Source organism: Melozone crissalis, unplaced genomic scaffold, assembly GCF_028551555.1.
Source record: "Melozone crissalis strain CALT ecotype California unplaced genomic scaffold, PUWL_Pcris_2 ptg000007l_1, whole genome shotgun sequence".
NCBI classification, from domain to species: Eukaryota; Metazoa; Chordata; class Aves; order Passeriformes; family Passerellidae; genus Melozone; species Melozone crissalis.
The window spans coordinates 1,458,977-1,480,610 of record NW_026535785.1 but is presented as its reverse complement, the minus strand read 5'-3'; the positions used below and the strand labels follow the sequence as shown (position 1 = coordinate 1,480,610).

The following is a 21,634-nucleotide window of genomic DNA, read 5'->3' as shown; positions in this document are numbered from 1 at the left end:
TGCTGCGCGCGGCTCGCGCGAGCGGCGACCACGTGCGGCTCTCCCGCCACCACGAGCGGGGCGAGTGCCCGCGCGCCGCTTTTCACACATCAGCGGCCAATCGGGGCGGGGCGCGCGCCCAGGCTCCGCCCACCGCCGCCGGCGGGGGAACGGTCCCGGGGCCGCGGGTTCGAGACCCGGCAACGCCGTTCAGCTGGGGCGGATCGGGATGGGCAGGGCCCCTCCGCCCCTCCCAGCGCCGTTCAGCTGCAGCGGATTAGGGATGGGCAGGGTCCTTCCGCCCCTTCCATCGCAACCAGCCCGCTGGTGCGGCCAGCTGGCAGCGCTGGGGCAGCTGGGGGCACCCCAAGGGTGGAGCTGCAGCCACAGGTGGGACACATCCCTCAGAGTGTCCCCAGGACACACCTGAGTTACCCCTCCATGAACGCCCCTCCTGTGCAATCAGCGCCCCCAGGGCTGTAATGAACCCCCCGAGGCAGGAGTGGGGGCACAGGGTGCAAAGCGCTGCCAGGAATGGGGGATGAGGGCACCCAGCACAAGCCCAGGCTACGGAGCCTCTGGTTGATATTAAATTGTCTTTATTACACAGATACAGAGTTAAGAACAGACATAACCTGAATCATAAAGTTTACATCTTTCACAGGTCAAACATACAGTACACTTAAAGAAAGCGGGGAACAGCAAGGGGGGACAGCATGCCGAAGGAAAGTCCTACCACGTCATCTCTCATCGTGGGCTGGCCCCACGCCTGGCCCGGCCGGGGGCTCCGCTTTCCAGCCCCCCGGTGTCCCCAAGCCGGGGCTGGCAGGGCAGGGCTCGGGGAAGCGGCCGCCAGGGACGGGGGACAGCGGCACCCCCCCCCCCCGCCGGGGCCGTGGCGCTCGGTGACATCGGAGGAGCCCCCGGGGCTGCCACCGCACGGGGGACACCCCATCACAGTGCCTGGCACCGGGGGACACAGTGGCATCCTGTCCCCAGCCTCAGAGCCGCTGGGATGCGGAGGGGACCCAGCAGCCCCCGGAGGAGGAGGAGCAGGAGATGCTGCAGGGGGGTTCGGGGGGCTCTGGCAGTGATGGAGCGAAGGCCAGGCAGGTGTGGGACCCTGCTCCAGCCTCGCCGGGACGCGGCACTTTGGTTTCAGCTGGGATTGTGGGTTGGGGCGAGAGGTTGGAGAGGGGACCCCGAGAGAGCCACGTCCCTCCTGCCACCTCCCAGCGCCACACCAGCGCCCAGGGCTCTGTCTCCCCGCGGGCACGGGCACCTGCCACACGCTGTCCCCGTGTCCCCAGCACCGTCCCCTGCCCCAGCCGTGACCGGAGCGGGACACCGGGAGCAGCCACGGGGACCCGCTGTGGCACCCCGTGTCCCCAGGCTGTCCCACGGCCCCCGGCCCGGCCAGGCTGTGCCAGCACCACGCTGCCACCTCCGAGGTGCCACCAAAGGGGCACAGCCCGTGGCACAGGTCCCTTGGTCCCCAGCACCCCCATTTCGGAGCAAACCCCCGGGGAAGCGCCCACAGCATCACCGCAGCCTCGCAGCCGCTCCATCCTCCCCGCAGCACAATTTTTTTTTTTTTTTTTTTTTTTGGGAAATTTGACATTTAAAGCTGTCGTTCTGGTTTGGCCGCCCGCCACCGCCGTGCCCTCCCTCCCCTCCCTCGGCTTTTGGTTTCAATGGTTCTGTAGGGTAGTTTTATTCTTAATTAAAATTAAAAAAAGAAATTAAAATAATTCCAAAAAAAAAAAAAAAAGCAAACCAGCAGGGAGCGGAGCGGAAAGGAGAGCAGACCCTGGGGAAGGGAGCTCGCCCCCGGTTTCCCGGCGAGGTGGAGGTAGAGAGGCAGAGCCCCGGCAGGAGCGGGGCCGGGGGCGGCGGGGACGGGCGGGGACAGGCGGGGACACGGCGGGGACGGGCCGGACACCCGGGCGAGCAGGGGCATCTGCAATACTCTTATATATTACCTCTTCTCAGGAAACGTAAGAAAAATAGACAATATTACATATGTCACACCATAAATAAAGTGAACAGTCACGGGAGGGGCACCCGGCAAAGCTCCCAGGGTTGGGGTGGGGGGCACAGAAACCACCCAGGGGGTGCACCGAGGTCTTGGGGGGCACAGAAACGTCCCCGGGGTTGGGCCAAGACCTTGGGGTGCACAGGAAACCCCTGGGGGGATGCACCAAGACCTTGGGGTGCACAGAACCCTCCCAAGAGGGTGCACCAAGATCTTGGAGTGCATGCAACCTTCCCAAGAGGGTGCACCAAGATCTTGGGGTGCAGAGAAACCTCCTGGGGGGGAAGCACCGAGACCACAGAACAACAACCCTGGAAGGATTCAGAGAGATCTCGGGGTGCACAGAAACCCCCCAGGGTCTCAGGGTGCACAGTACTCATCCAAGGTGACGCACCAAGATTTTGGGGTGCGCAGAGCCCTCCCAGGGGATGCACCAAGGCCTTGGGGCGCACAGAACCCCCAGCAGGGCTGGGTGACAGTGGCACAGGGCCATCAGCCTTGGCGTGTCCCACGCTCTGCTGTGGCCCAGCCCAGCCCTGTGACCGGCAGCACAACCCTCCCAGCCCCGAGCCCTGCCCTCCTCTTCCTCCCCTACGGAAAACACACAGGATGGGTTTTGCAAATGCAGAAAAACTACAGCTCCTCTCGATGCCAGGCCTGCTCGGGCCAGCGCCACGGCTCCACGCTTCCTCCTCATCCTTTATTTGGCAAACGTCTCTTATTATTATCACTAGCATCATTATTATTATTATTATTATGGTTCATTTTTGGACCTCTGCAGACACTATTTACATTCACATTAGCGCACAGCACTGCTGCCTCCGCTCGGAGCTCGGGCTTCCCCTATTGCACTTCCTCCTCCGTGCTGCTCCAGCGAGGCAAGAATCCCAATAATCCACATTGTCCTTGGCCAGGAAGGTGGCAGCGTTCCATTTCCATTCCTTTTCCTTTCCTTTTCCTCTTAAAAATCCTTGTGAAACAAATCCAGCGCGGGGTGTGGGAGCAGCCTGGCAGTGAAGGGATGGGGGGTCCCCCGACGGCTTCGGGGAGGGAGAAACCCAAAATCCATCTTTTAACTTCATTTTTTTAAATTTTTTTTTTATTATTATTCTCTTTTTTTTTTGTTTTTTAATCTCCTTTTTGTTCTCCTTTTCCAGGGTGGTGGCGGGCAGAGGTAGAGATGTGCCGGCTCCGGCTGCGGTTCTCAGCCCCATCTCCCCCTCCCACGCCTTGGGGGTTGGGGTTTTAGTAAAAAAACACTTTTTTTTTTTTGCTTTATTTTAATAGAAATTCTTTAAAGCCCCAGGGGCATGTCCATCCATCCTTGTGGGGAGGGGAAGGAAGCGACAACAGAACGAAACGAACTTTGGCAGTGGAGAGACGTTTGGATCTTCCTTGGTTTTGGATTTCCTTTGGAGCAGAGGTGAGTCTGGTCTGTTCTTGGCTAGCTAGCAAGGTAGTTACAGGTGAGCGTCCGTCACGCGTCGTCCGGTTTTTGGATTTTTCCTTTTTTTTTTTTTTTTTTTTTTCTTTTTTACAATTTCTTACTTAAAGCCAAAGAGTCCGACGTTTTCTTTTTTATTTTCTTTATTTTTTTTACAAAAAAAAAAAAAAAGTAAAAAGAAAAAATAAAAAATAGGAAGAGAGAGATGAAGAAAAGAAGGTTCTTTCCTCCTCCAAGTGAGCTCCTCAGCAGCGCTGTTGGGGGATGGCATCGGGCTGGTCTCTCCCCACAGCACTGCTTGGTGATGCTGGAGCCAAATCCCTCATCCAAAGAGCAAAAAAAGAAAAACAAAACCAGCCAAAAAACCCAAAAAATCCCAAACCACAATCCCCCAACCGATAGAAAACCAACCGAAAAAAAGCCAAAACAAAGACTGAAGAAAGAACAGAGACCGGTATTTGCCTTAACTCCACTTAAAGCCCAGTTTGAGGATCCGTGAGGATTAGTTGTGAGAGCTAGAGAGGTCGTTTCGGAGGTCACACGAGTCAGTCAGGTAGCTGAGGAAATTGCACGGGGTGCAGTCAGTCAGTGCGCGGCTCCGGCTCAGCGGGACGCGCTGTCCAGCGGCGCCGGCGTGGCCGGGGTGCCGGCGCGGGACGCGGCCACCGAGCCCGCCTCGCTGGGGCTGCTGGCCACGGCGGGCACCGCGTCGGGCTGGCCCGGCCCGGGCGCGGCGGGGCCCGGCAGCCCCTGCAGAGTCTGCCCGCAGACGTGGTGGTGCTTCTCCCAATCCTTGTGCTGGCAGAAGGAGCCGCAGTAGCGCGCCGTGTTGCAGCCGCTGCACGTCTCGCTCGCCTTCCGCCCGCAGTTCCAGCAGCTCTGCGGGAATGGGAACGTGGACTCAGCTCTGGAGCGTGCACCCCGGGCTGGGCTGTGCACCCTCACCTGGGACTGGGCACTCCATCATCCCAGAGCGTGCACAACTATCCCAGAATGTGCACGTCCATCCCAGAGTGTGCGCATCCATCCCACTCTGTGCACATCCATCCCAAACCATGTACATCCATCCCAGAAGGTGAACATTCATCCCAGAGTGTGCACCCCTGTCCTGGACCATGTACATCATCCCAGAGTGTGCACATCCATCCCAAAGTGTGTACCCCTGTCCTGGACCACGTACATCATCCCAGAGTGTGCACATCCCTTCCAGTCTGGGCACATCCATGCCAGACCATGTACATCCATCCCAGAATGTGTACATTCATCCCAGAGTGTGCACGTCCATCCCAGAGAGTGTAATATCCACCCCAAAATGTGCACAGCCATCCCAGTCTGTGCACCCCTGTCCTGGACTATGCACATCATCCCAGAGAATCCACATCTATCCCAGACTCTGCACATCCATCCCAGACTGTGTATTTCCATATCAGACTAGGCACACCAATTCTGGACCGTGCTCCCCTATCCTGAACCAGGCCTCCCTAATCCCAGACCATTCAACCCTACCCTGGACCATGCACAACATCCCAGACCATGCACATCATCCTAGACTGCATCCACATCCATGCACCCTATCACTGCCCACACCCTGCATCCCCATCTTTAGGCAGGAATTCCCCTCTCCTCCCATCCCAGGGTGCTGCTGCACGCTCCCATTCCCACCCTCGCGTGCAGATGCTGTGACATCAATGGCATGACAAGCAGGTCCCGCACACCAGCACTGCCACCACGCCGTCCCCAGGGTCCCCACCTCGCTCGAGTCCTCCTGCTGATTGATGACGGTGAGGGCATCCTCGGACGCCTGGCGCTTGGCCTCGGCCAGGGCCCGCTCCATCTTGGCGCGCTCGGTGGTGATCAGCTCATGGGCCTTGCGCTCGGCGTCCGACACGGCCTTCTGCAGCTCGGACATGGCCTGGCGCTTCACCTCGTTCACGGCTTCTTCTGGAAGGGTTAGGGTTAGGTGCCGCTGCCCCAGCATCCCCCCTTCCCCCTAAACCACCCCAATTCCTCTTGTGCCACAGGCATCCCATGAGGGGAGCTGGGCAGAGCCCTGCCAGGGGCTGTGCCCCCCCCGCACTCACCAGCCTTCCTCCAGATCTCCTCGGGCATGTACCCGGAGAGCGGCCGCGGCGCGAAGTCCCGGTGAGCGTCTGCCAAGGAGAGAGGGGACGCCCTTAGGAGATGCCATCCCCTGGGAACGCCCCTGCCGGCGGCGCCAGACCCCCGGGAGAGCGGCGCGGGCACCCGGAGCGGGCGCAGCCCCCGCAGGCGGCCCGCGGCCCCGGGGGTCAGTACCTAACTGGGGAGCCTCGGCGGCGGCCGAGGAGGAGGAGTTGTGGGGCCGTGCCGAGGGGGGGCTGCCTTTCTTCATGTCCTCGGCGTCGCTGTAGCGCCGGATCCAGTGGTTGAGCTCCTCGCGATCGGCCTCCTGGCACCGCCGCAGCACCGTCAGCGAGCGCCGCGTCTTCTCCACCATGTCCATGATGCAGTTCAGCAGCTGTGGGGGCAGCAGCAGGAGTGGGGAGGGGGCTCTGATGCAGGCAGCTGGGGGCTCAGTGCCCAGCGCTGGGCAGGGGGATTTGGGCTATGCCAGGCTGTGCCAGCTCCAGGGTGCTGTGCTGGCTGGGGAAGCAGAGGATGCTCGGGAGGAAATCCCCGTAGGGATTAAGGGCAGAGTGGAAGGACACACAGACACGGGGTGGGGCAGGGACACCACTTACGTTGTTGAGGTGCTTCCACTCCTCGGCCCACTCCCGGTCCGTGAGCCGGTGGTCGATCACCTCCTCCTGCCGCGTCCCGTGCACGGCTGCGGGGCAAGAGCAGAGCAGGGTCAGCCCTGCAGGACCCCTCTCCCTTTGGGGCTCCCAGCCCCGCTCCCCCCGTGCCCGGGCGCAGCAGGGCTCACCGGCGGGCCGCGGGCGCTCGCGGGGCTCGGGGTGCCGGTAGCTGTCCCGGTAGTGGTGTGCCATGGCCATGTCCTCCAGGCGGTAGTGCTGGGGCAGGGGGGGGCCGGCGGGGGGGTGCCCCAGCCCGTTTGGGGGGTGGCTCAGCCCGTTGCTGGGGCTGTAGCGCTGCGCTGGGCTCATGGTGCACGGCCGCTTGCTGAGGTGCTCGGGGTGCAGGGGGTCTCGGTCCAAACCGTTCTCTTTGGTCCTGGCCGGAGGAGAGGAGGTTGGTCCCCACTGGGCCCCCCGGAACAGCCTCCCCTTTTCAGGGCTGTGCCCCTGAAGGATCCCACACGCCCCTGCCCAGGCTGGCACCTGTCTGGCGTCCTCCTCTTGCCGCTCTCGCCCACCTCCAGGAGCAGCTCGGAGGAGTCGATGGGAGAGGAGGCGTTGGCGTCCAGCAGCAGCTGCTCGTGCTGGGCCAGGTACTGGGCCGGGGTCTGCTTGGCCATGCGGGCGCAGTGCAGCAGCTCCCGCTGCAGCAGCGGCAGGTTGGCCTGTGGGGTGGGGTGACAGTCCATTCCACAGCCCTGCAGCCCCATAAGCGCAGCCTGGCTGTGCCCCCAGCTCACCACGGGCATGGGGTGCCAGGGGGTGCTTTCCCTTTGGGCTCCTGCTCCCTTTCCCAGGGATGCCAGCAGTGTGCCCAGGGGCCGGGTGGGCTTTTGGGGGACGTGTGTGGCACCCTACAGGGCTCAGACACAGCTTCAACAGAGCCCTCCTGCATCTGGCAGTGGCTGCAGAGCATCATCCCTGGGCCAGCTCAGCCACCTCAGACACCCTGTCCCCATGACTGCTCCGTGGGGACTGTACCTATGGGACCCCCACAGCCCCTGTGGCACCCACAGCTGTAAGGATCAGCTGTGAACTCCCCTCCCACCCACCCACTGTGTCCCCCCACGGTGCAGCAGCCCCAGGAGCAGCAGAATTAAGCAGCAGAACCCCCTTTTGCCCGGCTCTCTGGCTGCCAGCCCTGGATTTCGCCTTAGGCAGCTGAGCCACAGCCAAATCCCATCTGTGGGACACGTTAGCGCCACAGCCCGAGCTGCAGTTGCGGTGAGCAGGGCCAGACCCTCCCTCCCCTTCCCTTGCCTGGCCCGGGGGGGGGAGCAATCCCACAAAAACAGCAAGTCCCCAGTCTGGGAAGCACGCCGAGCCCGGCTGGTTGCAGTTAGGATAATGAGAAACATCTGGGCCGGGCGGTGGGAACAGCTGGGAGCGGGGTGCCAGGGCGGCCGCTGCGCTCCTGGCACGGGGACAGCGGGGATGGATCCCAGCCTGCCTGGAGCCACAGGGCCACCAGCGCCTGCCCGGGCCTGCCAGGTCACCTTCCCTGCTCCCACGGAGCCCAAAATCCCTGCACACTGACAGGAGCCCAAAATCCCTGCAAACTGCTGTCCCCCTCCAGCTCAGCTTGGAGAAAACCACACCAGCAGATTCCTGTGATAAACACAGACCTCCACTCACGGACCCCTGCTCTGGGGGGGCTGCCATGCAGAGGTGGAAAAGGGGCTATTTTTGCACTTTTTAATTATTACTTTGTTAGCAATGGACGGGGGACAGCAGGCTCAAACATCTGCTGGCAGTGCCCACGCTGCCAGGCATGCCAGCATCAGGCAAATCCCTCCAGAGCAGGGTGATGCTGCAGAGTCAGCACAAAATTAAAAGGCAAATTAAAAAAAAGGGAGACTTTTTAATGAATTTGCAATTGCAAGTGGCAACCAGCTGGGCTGACCCCTCACTTTATTGCAACCAGCCCTGGCCCAGCATGACTCCACACGTGTGGGGGCACATGTGTTCCTGTGGGGACACGGGCAGAGCCACGGGCAGCTGCCAGCCCCAAAGGCACCCCCAAATCCCCAAAGGCACCCCCAAATCCCCTGTGCTGAAATGCTGCCATGAATCCCACCCTGCCCAGGCTGGAGACCCACCTTGAGGAAGGGGATGACGAAGGGTCGCAGCGGGAAGTTGGTGGCCTCTTGGAGCTTGGCGTGGAACTCCTCGATGGTGAGGGTGGAGTTCTGTGGGGACAGCCTGGGCTCAGCACCCCTGGCACAGCCCCCCGCACACCTGGGGCACACCTGCCTGTCCCTCCCCCATTGCTGCTCCTCTGCCAGGCCCACAGGGAAACCACACCCCAGGGAAAACCACGCTCAAGGGAAAACCACACCCCAGGGAAAACCACGCTCAAGGCTTCACTGGCGATGCCAGCAGCCAGGACCAACCTGCACTGGCTGTGCAGATCCCCGGAGATGCTGGGAAAACAACCCCCTTTCCTCCAGGATTTAGATCAATCTAGGCCACTCTTTCCCTCTTAGCAGCATCTCCATGCCCAGAAGAAAACCCAGGATCCCCAGATGTGGGGTCCCCTGGCTGAGCCCAGGACGTACCACGAGCCCCAGGACGAGGGTGCGCACCCGCTCCCCGATCTCGGGGGAGATGTCGTTCCCAAACTGCTGCAGGGTGGTGAGGAAGCGCTTCAGCTTGGAGAGCTGGCGGGCACCACAGGCTGGAGGGAGCTGGTGGGTGGACAGGGAGGCGCTGGAGGAGGTGGCCGGCCCGTTGCTGAACCCGTTGGGGGTGGACGGAGCCCCATTGATGGCGGTTGGCGAGTGGCTGCTCCCGTTCATCACTGGGGACACAGGGAATGGGGGGTCACAGCGGGTGGCTGTGCCATGGCACCTTGGGGACAAGGTGGGATGGTAGGACCAGAGTGTCCTGCTGGGTAATGTGGGGCTGGCACCCCCTGGAGGGATTCAGGATGCTGGTGAATCTCTGGGGCTGCATCCTGGGCTGGTGGGAGGGCAAGGAGGGGATGCAGAGCATCCCCCAGCATGGTGAGAGGCCTGATCCAGCTCCTCAACAGCCAAGCAGCCAAGGGAAGGGGCTCCATCCTGCCCTGCTCAGCACTCCCACAGAGAACCATTTCCCACGGAGCCCAGCCTGGCTTGCAGAATGTCACTGCCACCTCTGTCCCCCCTGCCTGCTCAGCAAGGACAGGAGCTGCCTGCACACCGCACACCAACACACCCACGGGGATATTCTGGGGTACCAACCATCAGAGGGGCAGACCCTGCTCTCCTGCACCAGCCCCACGTGAGCACAGGGACCTTTTCCTGGCCAGCACAGGTGACAATGGCTGTCACCCCTGTCCCGACGGCGTGGATGACAGCACACATCACCCATGTCCCAATGGCATGGGTGACAACACACGCTGCCCGTGTCCCAGTGTTGTGGGTGACAACATGCCTCACCCGTGTCCCGATGGCATGGGTGACAACGTGCCACACAGGTCTCAACGTCATGGGTGACAACACACGACACCCATGTCCCAATGCTGTGAGTGACGACATGTGTCACTCATGTCCCAGCCAGCACAGGTGACGACACGCATCGCCCATGTCCTGACGCCACAGGTGACAACACATGTCCCGACATCATGGGTGATAACACACATCGCCCATGTCCCAGCCAGCATGGGTGACAAGACACGTCACCCTCGTCCCAAAGGCGCAGGTGACAACACGTGTCACCCATGACCTGATGGCAGGTGTGACAACATGTGTCACCCACATCCCGACAGCGCGCCGCCACTGTCCCCCGGCACACACACGCCTGTCCCCTCTGGGACCCCTGCACTGACCTGGGGGTGCCTGGGGGTGCTGCCCTGCCCTGCCCTGCCAGCCCTGCCTGCTCAGGGGTCCCTCTCCGCTCACTCTCTGGCCGGGCAGTGCCCGCCGCCCGCTGAAGAGGTGCCAAAAATAACCCGGCAGCCACCAGGGCTTTATTCCCGCGACAGCTGCGTGCCCAAGTTGGACAGCACAGCACACCTGTCCCTGGCTGGGATGGGGCTGGGGGTCCCATCCCCGTGACTGGCGAGGGGAGCACCCCGGGGCTGTGGCTGTGCTCGGGTCTCTCATGAGAGCGGGTGTTTCATTTTACTTACAAAGACAGACCATCGACCATTTCAAGCAACCATGAAAACGGCCGCGAGGCAGAAACGTCGGAGGGCCAGCGTCTCGATCTGCAAGCAAAATAAAACACGCTATGATGAGAGAGCAGAGGGGGCAGCTCTCGGCCCGGGGCCCTGCACGGGATGCTCCTCACCATGGGCACATGGGCCATGGGCAAAGCCACCAGACTCACCAGGGAGCCGGGTCCCTGCGTCCCACTGCAGCCACAGGGAGGGTTCACAAGGATGCTCGGCTGCCTGATAAAGTCCTGACAGTTTAGGGGCCAAATGAGGTCCCCCGAGGCCAAGAACAACCAAAATGCCGTGGTGGCCATGCCAAGCTGCTCCATGCCCCCCAGCCTTGTGTCTCAAACCCTGCTCCATGCTGAGATGGGATGGAGAGGCCGCCTGCATCCCTGGCCCTGCATCCCGAATCCTGCTCCGTGCTGAGCCATGGCAGAGAGGCTGCCTGCACCCCCAGCCCCGTGTCCTGAACCCCTCTCTGTGCACAGCCATGGTGCAGAGGCTGCCTGCACCCCCAGCCCCGTGTCCTGAACCCCGCTCTGTGCTGAGCCATGGCAGAGAGGCTGCCTGCACCCCCAGCCCCGTGTCCTGAACCCCTCTCTGTGCACAGCCATGGTGCAGAGGCTGCCTGCACCCCCAGCCTCACATCCTGAACCCCTCTCTGTGCACAGCCATGGTGCAGAGGCCATTTGCACTCCTGGTCCCTCATCTCAGACCCAGCCACACCTGGGCTGCCACATCAGCACAGGGCTGGGATTGACACCCGAACCAACCAAGCACGGCCAAGCACAAACTGATTTCTAGAGTCCAGAAGCACTGCTAGGGGGTGCAGGGGTCAGGGAATGGATCTCAGGGGTTGTTTTGGGGTTTTTTCTTCCCCACTGGGGTTTTTCTGAGCAAGAAACAGCTACGAGCAAAACCCTTGCACATGCACGGGCCCAGGAAAAGTCTCAGCAGAACTGGGGCAGCCGCTGGCAGTGGCCACTGCCACTCCTGCAGGGCCCAGCCTTGTCCCCTGCCTGTCTGGATCCTGCACTGCCTGTGCCTTGTCCATCCACGTGCCAGGACAGTGACACCGGCACAGTGACAGACCCCTGGTGCAAACCCTGTGGGTGTGCAATGAGCCCACGTGGCTCTGGTGCCACCACCACGTTGGGTGGCTGTCCCCACTCAACTACAGAGACTGGAACTCCCTCCTGGCATCCCCTGATGCCACCACACCATAGCCTGGGCAGGACAAGGAGCTCCCAGCCACTGTGGCTGGCCATGACACTGCCCTGCCACCGCTGGGTGCCACATGCAGAGGGACAGATGTGTCCCCACACGCACGGGGCCATCTGCAATCCACAGGAACTCCCCCAACCCCACCACCCTCCAACCACACCCTGCCCTGTGCCAGCACTTGGTGAGTGGCTGGCAGGATGTCCCTGTCCCCAGGGACCTCACAGGAACATGCTCCAGCCGTGACTTGGCAACGGGCACCCCAGCAGAGCCTTGAGGCCAGCTGCTGTCACCCGTGTCACCGCCAGCGCCGCGCTGGGCTCCGAGCGCGCTGCCGGCCCCGTCGGGAGGAGCAGGGGGCAGCCCCGGGCTGGCAGCCCGTGCCAGGGTACTCACTGGTGCTGGGAGCGAAGGAGGGGTGGCGGGAGGCTCCCTGGGCGGCGGGCGGGGGCATGCTGGGTGGCGAGGAGCGCGCCTGCGTCTTCACGTCGGCCGGCGAGTCGGGCATGGCGGCGGTCTCCGCGTTATCTGCGGGAAGAGGGCACGGGGAGATGAGCAGGGCGTGCCAGGCAGGGCTGGGATTCCCTGCCAAACAGGGGTCAGGGGTGCAGGGGACACTTGGGGACATCAGGCTGGGCTGGGCATCGCTGGTGCCACCGGAGAGCTCGGGTGACGGGGACGGTGCCCGGTGTGCCGTGTGCCACAGGGTGGTGGGAGGGTGTGGAGCTGCTGTTCATGGACACAGCGCTGGCACCGCTCTGCCCCTGCAGTGCCAAGCCTGCCCCAGCCTGCGTCACATCACTGCTGTCACAGCGACACATCCTGGGAATTCCTGCTGCCTGCTGACCCCTCACCATCCCTGGCAGCATCACCCAGGGCTGGCACAGCCCCTGGCACAGACTGTGGGGTCATTACAGCCGGTGTTTAGTGGCAGTGACAGCAGCAGGACCCACGCATCCACCAGTGACTGTCCTGCCCAGAGCCGAGTGGCCCTGCAAGGGCAGGTCCTGCAATCCAGGGACCGTGGAGCTCCGGCCATCACCATCACCATCACCATCACCATCACCATCACCATCACCATCACCATCACCCCAGCAGGCATCACCGCCTCCCTCCCAGCCCCAAACAACTCCCAGCAGTGCATTCCCTGCCGAGGGGGGAGCATGCCAGCACCACCCCCTGCAGACACAGCCCCAGGGCAGGCTCTGGGGCCCTGGCTGCCACACTGGCCCTGACGGGTGGCCACAAGTGCTGGCAGCTGTGGGGATCTGTCACTGTCACCGTGCCTGCCCTGCCACCAGCTCCAGCCAAAGATGGAAGCGGCCACCACGGCCACCTCCGGCCATGGGGACCCCCTGTGCCTGGCTGATAATCACTAATCCAATATCCCTCCTTAATTCAGGGCAAATGCGGGGAGATGAATTGAACCCGGCCACAGCACTTTGGCAGGGCTAAGTAAAAGCAGGGCCTGATCCCCACGGAGATGCCATCGGGGTGGTGCCGCAGGCAGTGGCACACAGAGCACCAGGAGATGGTGGCAGGAGCCAAAATCTCAGCTGGTCACCCACAGGATCCTTCTGGAAGGCTCCAGCACCATGGCTATCCCTCTCTGTCCACAGCAGACTGGAATGCTGCTGTTCCCTGTTCCTCGCTCCTTTCTCCCTGCCCAGCCACAGGAGGAACCCCAAGACCACGCAGCTTTCCTCCCCCCAAAACTTCAGCTTCCTTACAGGGCCTGCCAGAAGAAATTATTTGTTTAGAAAACCTTTTCTTTTCCTTTTTGTGAAATGTCCATCTCTGGGCAAAACCTCTCCAGCCTTCCAGGGTTCCTCTGTCACTCAGCAGAGCAGGGTCCAGCCCTGACAGCAGAGGATGAGCCCTGAGTGTGCACAGGGGTCACGGCTGCAGCACCTGGATCCCACAGGATCCTGGCCTGCATCCCTGGCACCATCCCTGTCCCTGTCACACCCCTGGCAGCACCCTGGCCTGCATCCCTGCCCTGGGCCCTGCCTGCATCCCCCCCATGCCAGCCCCGGTCCCCCTCGCTGCCCTGACTCCCTGCACATCCCCACACCAAGGAGAAAACATGGACAATTCATCCTGGCACTGACATGGCTTTTCCACAGCTTCCCATCGGCAGGAAAGTTTCCATCAAGCTGAGCAAGCTCTCAGGGAAACGGGGCCTGGTTCTGGTTTTTCTTGTGTTTTCTTTTTTGCCTTTAAGCTTTAAATTTTCCCCGAGGTGTTTGCAACCCAAACACAGCCAGGCAGGCACAGGAACGGTCCCAAATCCAATGGGATACAGAGCTTGGAATGCCCAGAGGACCCAACCACAGCTGTGCCAGCACCCCAGCTCCTCTGCAGGATGGGATGAGCTCCAGGAGAGCAAAGGAGGTTTTGGGGAGCACAGCGCAGCCTCCCCTCAGCACCTTCACCAGCGATTCCCCAGCACAGCTCCAGCTCCACCTCCACTGGAATTATTTTTCCCTCTATTTTTTTCTCTCTTTGGGGTAATTTGTCCCAGCCGCTCGGGGCCGTGTCTGTTTTCCTCCATCTGGTTTCCATTAGGTCTGCGCAGCCCAGATGAATAAGTAATAATATAAAAATAAAAGGATTAGTATTTTCTGCCGGGCCGGCGGGAGCGGCCGCTCCCCACCCTGCCCCCGGGGCCGGCGGATGCGGGACCCCCACATCCCCCGTGTGACCCCCAGCCCCCCATTTGTCACACGGCAGGGAGGGTTGGACCCCCGGGGCAGGGTGACACTGTCGCACATTCCAGTGGGCATCCGGAGGGGCAGGGGCAGTGCCCGAGGGATGGGGCTGGCAGCCATGCCATGCCATGCCATGCCATGCCATGCCATGCCATGCCATGCCATGCCAGCCTGTGCTGTTCCCACAGCCCCAGAGAGCCCATCCAGCCACCACGAGCCTTGTCCTGCCTCCTCCCGGGCAACAAGTGGGATGTGCCAGCTCCAGGATGCCCGGGCCGGCTGCCCTGCTCTCCTTTCCCCAGGGATGGGGTGAGGCAGGCACGGAGCTGCCCTGGATGTGGCCGCTGGAAAGCTGCGGCTCCCCGCAGGCAAAGCAGCCCGGGTGAGGAAGGGGTTAAAGGGAATTCAGCGCCCAGCATCCTTCATGCTCTCCAAATGGCCACAAATGAAATCCAGATGCTGGAGGCGACGTCTCCCCAAGCCAGGCTGCCTGCGAAACAAAGGCAGGGAAGCATTCCTGCTCCTCAGCTGCCGCAGCCGGCGGGGCCAAGAACAACTCCCCGATAAGATGGCAGGGCAGGAGCTGTCCCAGCTGGGGCAGGTTTGGAATTGGAGGCGTGCAGTGCCTGAGGCCGGGCAGCAGCGCCAGCCACGTGCACCAGCCCGGCAGAGCTGCTGGGACCTCGGGGCACCATCAGCCACCATCAGCTCCCTCCTGCCCTGCACCCATCCTGATCTGATCTCTGGGATCAGCTCCCTCCTGCCCTGCACCCATCCTGATCTGATCTCTGGGATCAATCAGCTCCCTCCTGCCCTGCACCCATCCTGATCCCCTCTTTGGGCCACGGTGACAAATGTGACACAGGTGACACGGGCGGCTTGGAGTGCATCCCCAGTTGCACTTGGAGCAGGACAAGGCAGGAGTGCAGCTGTGGGATGGGACAGAAGGTGGGTTTAGATGGGATATTGGGAAGGAATTCCTCCCTGTGATGGTGGGGAGGCCCCGGATCCCTGGCAGTGCCCAAGGCCAGGCTGGACAGGGCTGGGAGCACCCTGGGATGTGTCCCTGCCATGGCAGGGCAATGAGCTGAGCTTTGAGGCCCCTCTCAATCCAAACCATTCCATGATTCCATGATGATGCTGCCCACCCATCACTGGGGTGTCCCAGGTGCTCATTTTGGGGAGCCAGCCCAGCAGGGAGCAATCCACACCCAGCACTCACCAGCACAAACGAAGCCCTTCAAAAGTAAATCCAATTAACCAAACTCGGCACAATGTGTACAGGAACCCAGATCCAGGCAGCTCCAGTCCTGGGGAACCCCTGCAGGTCACCCCAGGGGCACCCTGAGACAGCTCCTGTGCCCCTGGCCCAACTGGGACCCCTCCCAATAGCCCAAATTTCCCAGGTAAAGCACATTTCCCCAGCTCAGGGACACCCCAATTTCCCAGGGTAAAGCACATTTCCCCAGCTCAGGGACACCCCAGTTTCCCAGGGTAAAGCACATTTCCCCAGCTCAGGGACACCCCAATTTCCCAGGGTAAAGCACATTTCCCCAGCTCAGGGACACCCCAATTTCCCAGGTAAAGCACATTTCCCCAGGTACACTCCAATTGCCTTTGCTTCCTGAGCCCCCACATCCTGCAGTGCCAGCCCTGCTGGCAGATGCCCCACGGGCGCCAACTCCAGGCCACCATCCCCAGCAGGTCCCAAGCCCTGCAGTGTGGCAATGACAGCACAGCTCCACACGGGACAGCAGCACTCACAGCCAGGCTCTCCATGCACCCCAAACCCCAAAATCCCAGTTTTTAACCCAAACCCACCCAGCCAGGGACCCAAAGCAGCTGGCTTGGTGCCACCAAGGCAGTGCCAACAGCCCCAAGCTGGCATGACCAATGGTGGGGGATGGGGATGGGTTTGATTTTTCCTCGAAACAACAACCAAAAAGCCAAAAAAAAAAAAAGAAAAAAAAAGGTGCCCTCTCTGTTTTACAAGCCTTCATTTGCTATTGTTTATGTAAACAGGTAAATTGTTTCGTATCTCAATTAAAAACATCTGCCACATAAATGAATACCAATTAACTCATCCTGTTTTTAATTACTCTGTTAATTACACACAGGCAGCAAAAAGGATGGCAGGGGAATAGGGAAAGCATGCTCACACCCCCCCTTCCCACCTTGCTCTTGGCAAGGATCCGAAATGTGCCCAGATAATGATGGATTAAGGTGAAAGCCGTGGCTCCCGGCCAGCTCCGGCGTGGCGGCTCCTCCCGGGGCTCCTCGCACGGGGATTCCCCGGGACCCTCCGGAGAGGTTTTGGAAACCCCAAAACCCCACGGGATGCCCCAAAATCGGGGTGGGCCAGCCCCGCTGGCACTCCCGGTGCCAACCCCGCGCTCCTTCTCCAAACGTGCCCACGGAACTTCGGGACGGCGAGAGGAGCGAGGAGGCAGCGTCCCCATGGAGCGAGCGCATCCTTGTGCCCTCCTGGCACCCAGGGGTGGCACGGGGTGGGTGCCATCCCTGGCAAGGACCCCGGGCGCCGCCGGCCCCCCCCCCCCCCCGGCTGCCGGCAGCTTTCCAAGCGAGCAGATGGGGCAGGGAGCGGCGGCAGGAGGAGGAGGAGAGCAGAAAAGGCTATTTTCTCACGCTACATATTTTACAAGTCGAACATTTTGTGCATTTCAGCCCTGCCTGTAAAAGCATCTCGGCCTCAGCCCCGGGACTCGACGGCGGAGCCTGTGAGTCAACAGCGGCTGGCGACGACGTGGCTGCTGGGGGGGGACGGGCTGGAGGAGGGGTCCCCCACACACAGGGGCGGTTTGGGGGGTCCCCCTGACCTGTCAGCCAGCAGCGCAGAACCTGCTGCAGTGTTGTACCCGCTGCCACCATCAGATTGATCCCACCGGGGTGGCACAGGGAGGTGGGCACACACACACACATACACACACACACCCTGCTGCTCCCCAGCTGCCTCACACTCCTGGAAATTAAATATCCTGGCTAAACACCAGGAGTAAACAGCGCCGCGGGCAGCCCGAACACCTGGAGAGGAGCAGGGCTGGGGCTGACCCTGCCGGAGCTGCTCCCACCCAGGAAACACCCACGCCTGGGCCGCCAGAGGGGCACCCCAAATCCCCAGCCTGGGCTGCCAGAAGGGCACCCCAAATCCCCAGCCCGGGCTGCAGCATCCCCCAGAGCACTGCCAAAGGGGCACCCCAAATCCACACACCTGGGTTGCCAGAAGGGCACCCCAAATCTCCCCGCCTGGGCTGCAGCATCCCCCGGAGCACTGCCAAAGGGGCACCCCAAATCTCCACGCCTGGGCTGCACCATCCCCAGAGCAATGCCAGGGGAGCGCCCCAAAACCGGCCCCACACCCCAAAACCAGCCCTGCGCCCCAAAACCAGCCCCGTGCCCCAAGCGGGGATCTCTGCATCCCTCTGCAGGGGATGCTCGTGCCCCAAAGGTGGCCCCGATGGCCGAAGCAGCGACAAGCGGCGCACGCAGGGGGCTCGGGGCATCCCGGAGGCAGAGAGCGGCTGGAGAAGGGAAAGCTCCCGCTGCACCCGCGGCTCCGGTGCCGGCACCGTGGGAACACCGAGGCAGAGCCGCTGCCCGGGCCGGGACCGGCTCCGAGGGGATCCGGCCGCGCTCTCCCACAGCCTCAGGCTCTGCTGCCTCGCCGACTCTTTGTCTATTTTTGAACCGCGGGCTTCCATTTCAAGGCGGTTTTGCCCGTGTGAAATTGAATCAAAGAACACACAGGAAAAAAAAATATTAATGAGAATTTTGCGAAATAAACAGGAAATCCCTCGGATGTTTTCTGGAAGCATCGGTCGGCATCCTCCGAAGGAAAGCTGGGGGTTTGTCAAGGTGGGGTTCCCCCTGGGGAGCCTGAGCACAGTGGGAGGAATGGCAGAAAACAGCTTCAGGAAATCTAAAAATAACCCCAAACCGGGCAATGGCACTGAGGCCAGGGAGTGCCCTCGGTGCCACCAGCCTGTTCTTGCCCCTGGCGGGCAAGGATTGATCCCAGCTCGGGGTCTCCCCATCCTGCAGGGCAGCTGAACCCATGTCCCACGTGAGATCCAGCCTGGAGAGCACAGGGCAGGCTGCAGAGCACAGCACAGCCCCCGAGCTGCAGCACCCACAGCATCCCCGGCCCCGGCAGCAGCGATTAAACCCGGCTTAACCCCTGCGCTGTCCCTGGTGCCTCCCAGCCCCGCTCACAGCACCCGGCCCTGATCTGCCCCTCGTGCTCACTGCTGCTCTGCCTGGGGCTGCAGAGGGTCGGTGCTGCTGTGGGGGGATCTGTGTGTCCCCCAGGAGGGAGCTAGCTCTGCCCCACTGCCAGCACTCCCTGGCAGCCCTGCGCTTCCTGGTTGACTCGCTGCCAGCCCCCTGACTCGGGCTAAGAAGTAAAATAACAGATATTTATGGGGTGCCTCCCTCCCCGGGGGTGCCACAGCACAGGGACACCTTCCCGAGGTGGCTGCAGGACAGGGCACCGTGCACGGCCACGGGCAGAGCTCGGTGCCCCCGGAGTTCAGCAGGGATTGACGGCAGCGAGCAGAGCCAGAGCCCGTTCCCAGGGCACCGCCGGAGCCTCAGCGCCGGATCCTGCCGGGGTTTCCAGGCATGCAAACACCCACGGCTCAAAGCAGAATTCCAGGAACGTCGGCACAGACCTGCCAGCCCCAGGTACCCCGTGGGACCTGCCAGAGCCCCCTCCTGCCCCAGCAGCCCAGCCCTGAAGGGGGGCTGAGCACCAGAATATTTTTCCATCCTGCAGCCTGGAAGTTCCTGATGTAAAAAGCAAATCCTGCAGCCACGCAAGGCCTCCCCACTGCCCAAGCCCACCACGGGAGAACAGCCTCTCCCCCTCCATGTCCTGGCTTTCCCCCCTACAAACCAACATCTGCACTCGCGTTTGCCAAACAAAACACACCCAGCACCTGCCTGCTCCCGGGTGAAGCCTTACCTGGCAGCACGGGAGGCAGCCGGCAGGGCAAACCCCCCTGGCACAGCCCAGCTCACCTCCCCTCGCCTCCCCAGGCACCGAACCTCTCCCTGAGCTCAAACTCCCGGCAGGATTCCTGCCTCACAAACCTCCGAGGCTCCAAGAGCCCGCCCCAGGCGGCAGCTCGGCTCCATGGGCCGCTCACCCGAGCACCGAGGCTGTCAGCATCCTCCGCGGCTGCCGCTCCGTGCGGAGGATTCGGGCCGGCTCCCCCGCTCCTCCATGCCCCGCACCGCGGCACAGCTCGCCCACCGCGGCGCCGAGCAGACGGGCGTTCGCAGAGCGTCTTCGAGTCGCTCCACAAAGGAGCGGGGAATTAATATTCCTTTTAATTAAAGGCAGAAAAATCTCTTTGTTCCTGAACAGAGAGAAAACAAGAGAGGGAAGAGCTCAAAAGCTCTTCCTAAGCTGGAGACGAGACCATCGCTTGGAATCAAAGGCACTGTCAGCGCACACGTGACCTCGAATTAAAAAAACAAAATGAAACGCAGCGGCGGCGGCGGCTCCTCTCCGGCAGCGAAGCAAAGTTGCAAAGTTTTTCTTGGCTAATAGAGGGCAAAAAAAGAATTCCAAGAAAAGGTGTGTTTAACTAGAGGAACGCTCTGCGGTATCCGAAGGCACCATCCAGCGGCGAGGGGGTGACGGGGAGAGCTGCTTGTGCTCCGGCTCGGTGTCGCGGGGCCGGGCTCGCTCCATCGCTCCGCAGGCAGCGTTCCCTCGGCACGGCCGGGCTGCCCGGCTCAGAGCGATTCCAAAGGGAAAGCGAGAGCGGGCGGTGATGAACGGCAGCGCTGGAGGCTCCCGAGCCAGCCTTCCTTCCCAAATCCGCGTCCAAACAAACAAACAAACATCCCCTGGCACACGCCGGGACCCTGCGAGCGCTCCCAGCACAGCCCCGCGTCCCCAGCACGGAGCCGCGTCCTCGCCCCAAAACACACAACGGAGGGGCTGCAACTTCCCGGAGCGGCCCCGGGATTCCTCCCGCAAACTCTCCCGAGTGGGGCAGCTCCTCCTCGCCCCCAGCACGGCTCCGGCTCCCAGCCCACAGCAGCCGGAGACGGACGCGGGCATGACAAAGAGTTGGATTGCAGGGCACGAGTGGGGAGGCACAGCCGGGGGTCTCTGCTGTGGGTGGGCACAAACTCGCGTGGGTTCCCGGGGACGCTGTGCCGCCCCACGCCGCCCCGACGCTCGGGGGGGACACGGAGGGGAGAGCAGGGATTGCCCCGGCAGCGGAGGGAAGCGGGGTCCGCGCCCCGCCGCCCCCCGAGGCAGCGCGGTGCGTGGGAGCGGGGCCCACGGGCACGGCGATCCCGCTCCGGGGCTGCCTCCGCTGCCCTGCCCCGCTCCCAGCGCTGCCCCGGCCGTGCCCCCGCTGCCCTGCCCGTGGCGGGCACCGCGCTGGCTCGGGCACACGGAGCATCCCCGGTCCCTGCGCACCGGCGGCTGCCCCGACACCGGGAGCATGCCCCGGGCACCGGGAGCCTCTCACTGCCCTGCGCAGCGCCCGCTGCCCCGACACCGGGAGCCTCGCCCGGGTACCGAGAGCATCTCGGACTCCCGCACAACAGGAGCGTCCCCCGGGCACCGGGAGCCTCCCCGGCTCCTCCGCACCGGGAGCACCCCCGAGCATCGGGAGCGTTCCCAGCCCCTTTCCACGGGAGCCTCCCCGGGCACCGGGAGCCTCCGATTCCCCGGACACCGAGAGCATCCTCCGAACCCCGGTAGCACCCACAGCCCCTCTGCCCTACGAGCCTCCCCGGGCACCGGGAGCCTCCGATTCCTCCGACCACCGAGAGGATCCCCCGAACACCGGGAGAATTCCAAGCCCCGCTTTCACCGGAGCCCCCGCGGGCACCGGCAGCCTCCCCGTCTCCATCCCGCTGGCGGACGGCACTTACCGTCCTGAGGTGTGGCGGAGGCGTGAGGTAAGTCCCAGGGCAGGGGCCGTCAGGAGCGGGCAGAGCCGGCAGCGGCCCCCGGCGGCGGCGGCCCCGGTCCGCTTAAGGCCGGCGCTGGCGGAGCGCGGCCCCGCGGCGGCGGCTGCCCCCGGCACCTGCCCGCCGCCGCTCGCCGCGCCCGGGGCCGCCGCTCGCCGCCAGCTCCGGGGCTCGGGGCGCTTCCCCTCCCCCCGGCGGGGGGGCACCGGAGAAGCGGGGGAGGGCGGAGAAGCCGCGGCAAATCCGCGGGGCCGCTTCACCCCCGGCGCCGCATCCTCCCGGCGCCGCGCCGCGGCCCTGGGGCGCCCGCGGCCGCGCTCCGTGCCCGGCCGGGCCCCGCCGCGCCGCCGCTGCCGCCGCTGC

The 21,634-nt window shown here is 62.8% G+C and overlaps 1 protein-coding gene across 4 annotated transcripts; it reads right to left on the bottom strand.

The window, feature by feature from the left end:
• Window positions 1-3,274: 3,274 nt before the first annotated feature.
• Window positions 3,275-21,324, bottom strand: CBFA2T3 (CBFA2/RUNX1 partner transcriptional co-repressor 3). Of its 4 annotated transcripts, none has more exons than XM_054269425.1 (12): window positions 21,233-21,324; window positions 11,997-12,128; window positions 10,350-10,427; window positions 8,794-9,035; window positions 8,335-8,424; window positions 6,719-6,900; window positions 6,364-6,611; window positions 6,179-6,264; window positions 5,754-5,955; window positions 5,540-5,608; window positions 5,209-5,399; window positions 3,275-4,337 (listed from the first exon to the last, which is right to left on the bottom strand). In XM_054269425.1, the coding sequence occupies exons 2-12, from the start codon at window positions 12,106-12,108 to the stop codon at window positions 4,062-4,064; spliced, it is 1,776 nt and encodes a 591-aa protein (XP_054125400.1). In that variant the 5' UTR covers window positions 12,109-12,128; window positions 21,233-21,324; the 3' UTR covers window positions 3,275-4,061. The 4 variants fall into 4 exon arrangements, with proteins under 4 accessions (XP_054125400.1, XP_054125402.1, XP_054125401.1 ...); XM_054269427.1 differs by lacking the exon at window positions 21,233-21,324 and adding an exon at window positions 19,477-19,521; XM_054269426.1 differs by lacking the exon at window positions 21,233-21,324 and adding an exon at window positions 19,293-19,472.
• Between the last annotated feature and the right edge of the window lie 310 nt (window positions 21,325-21,634).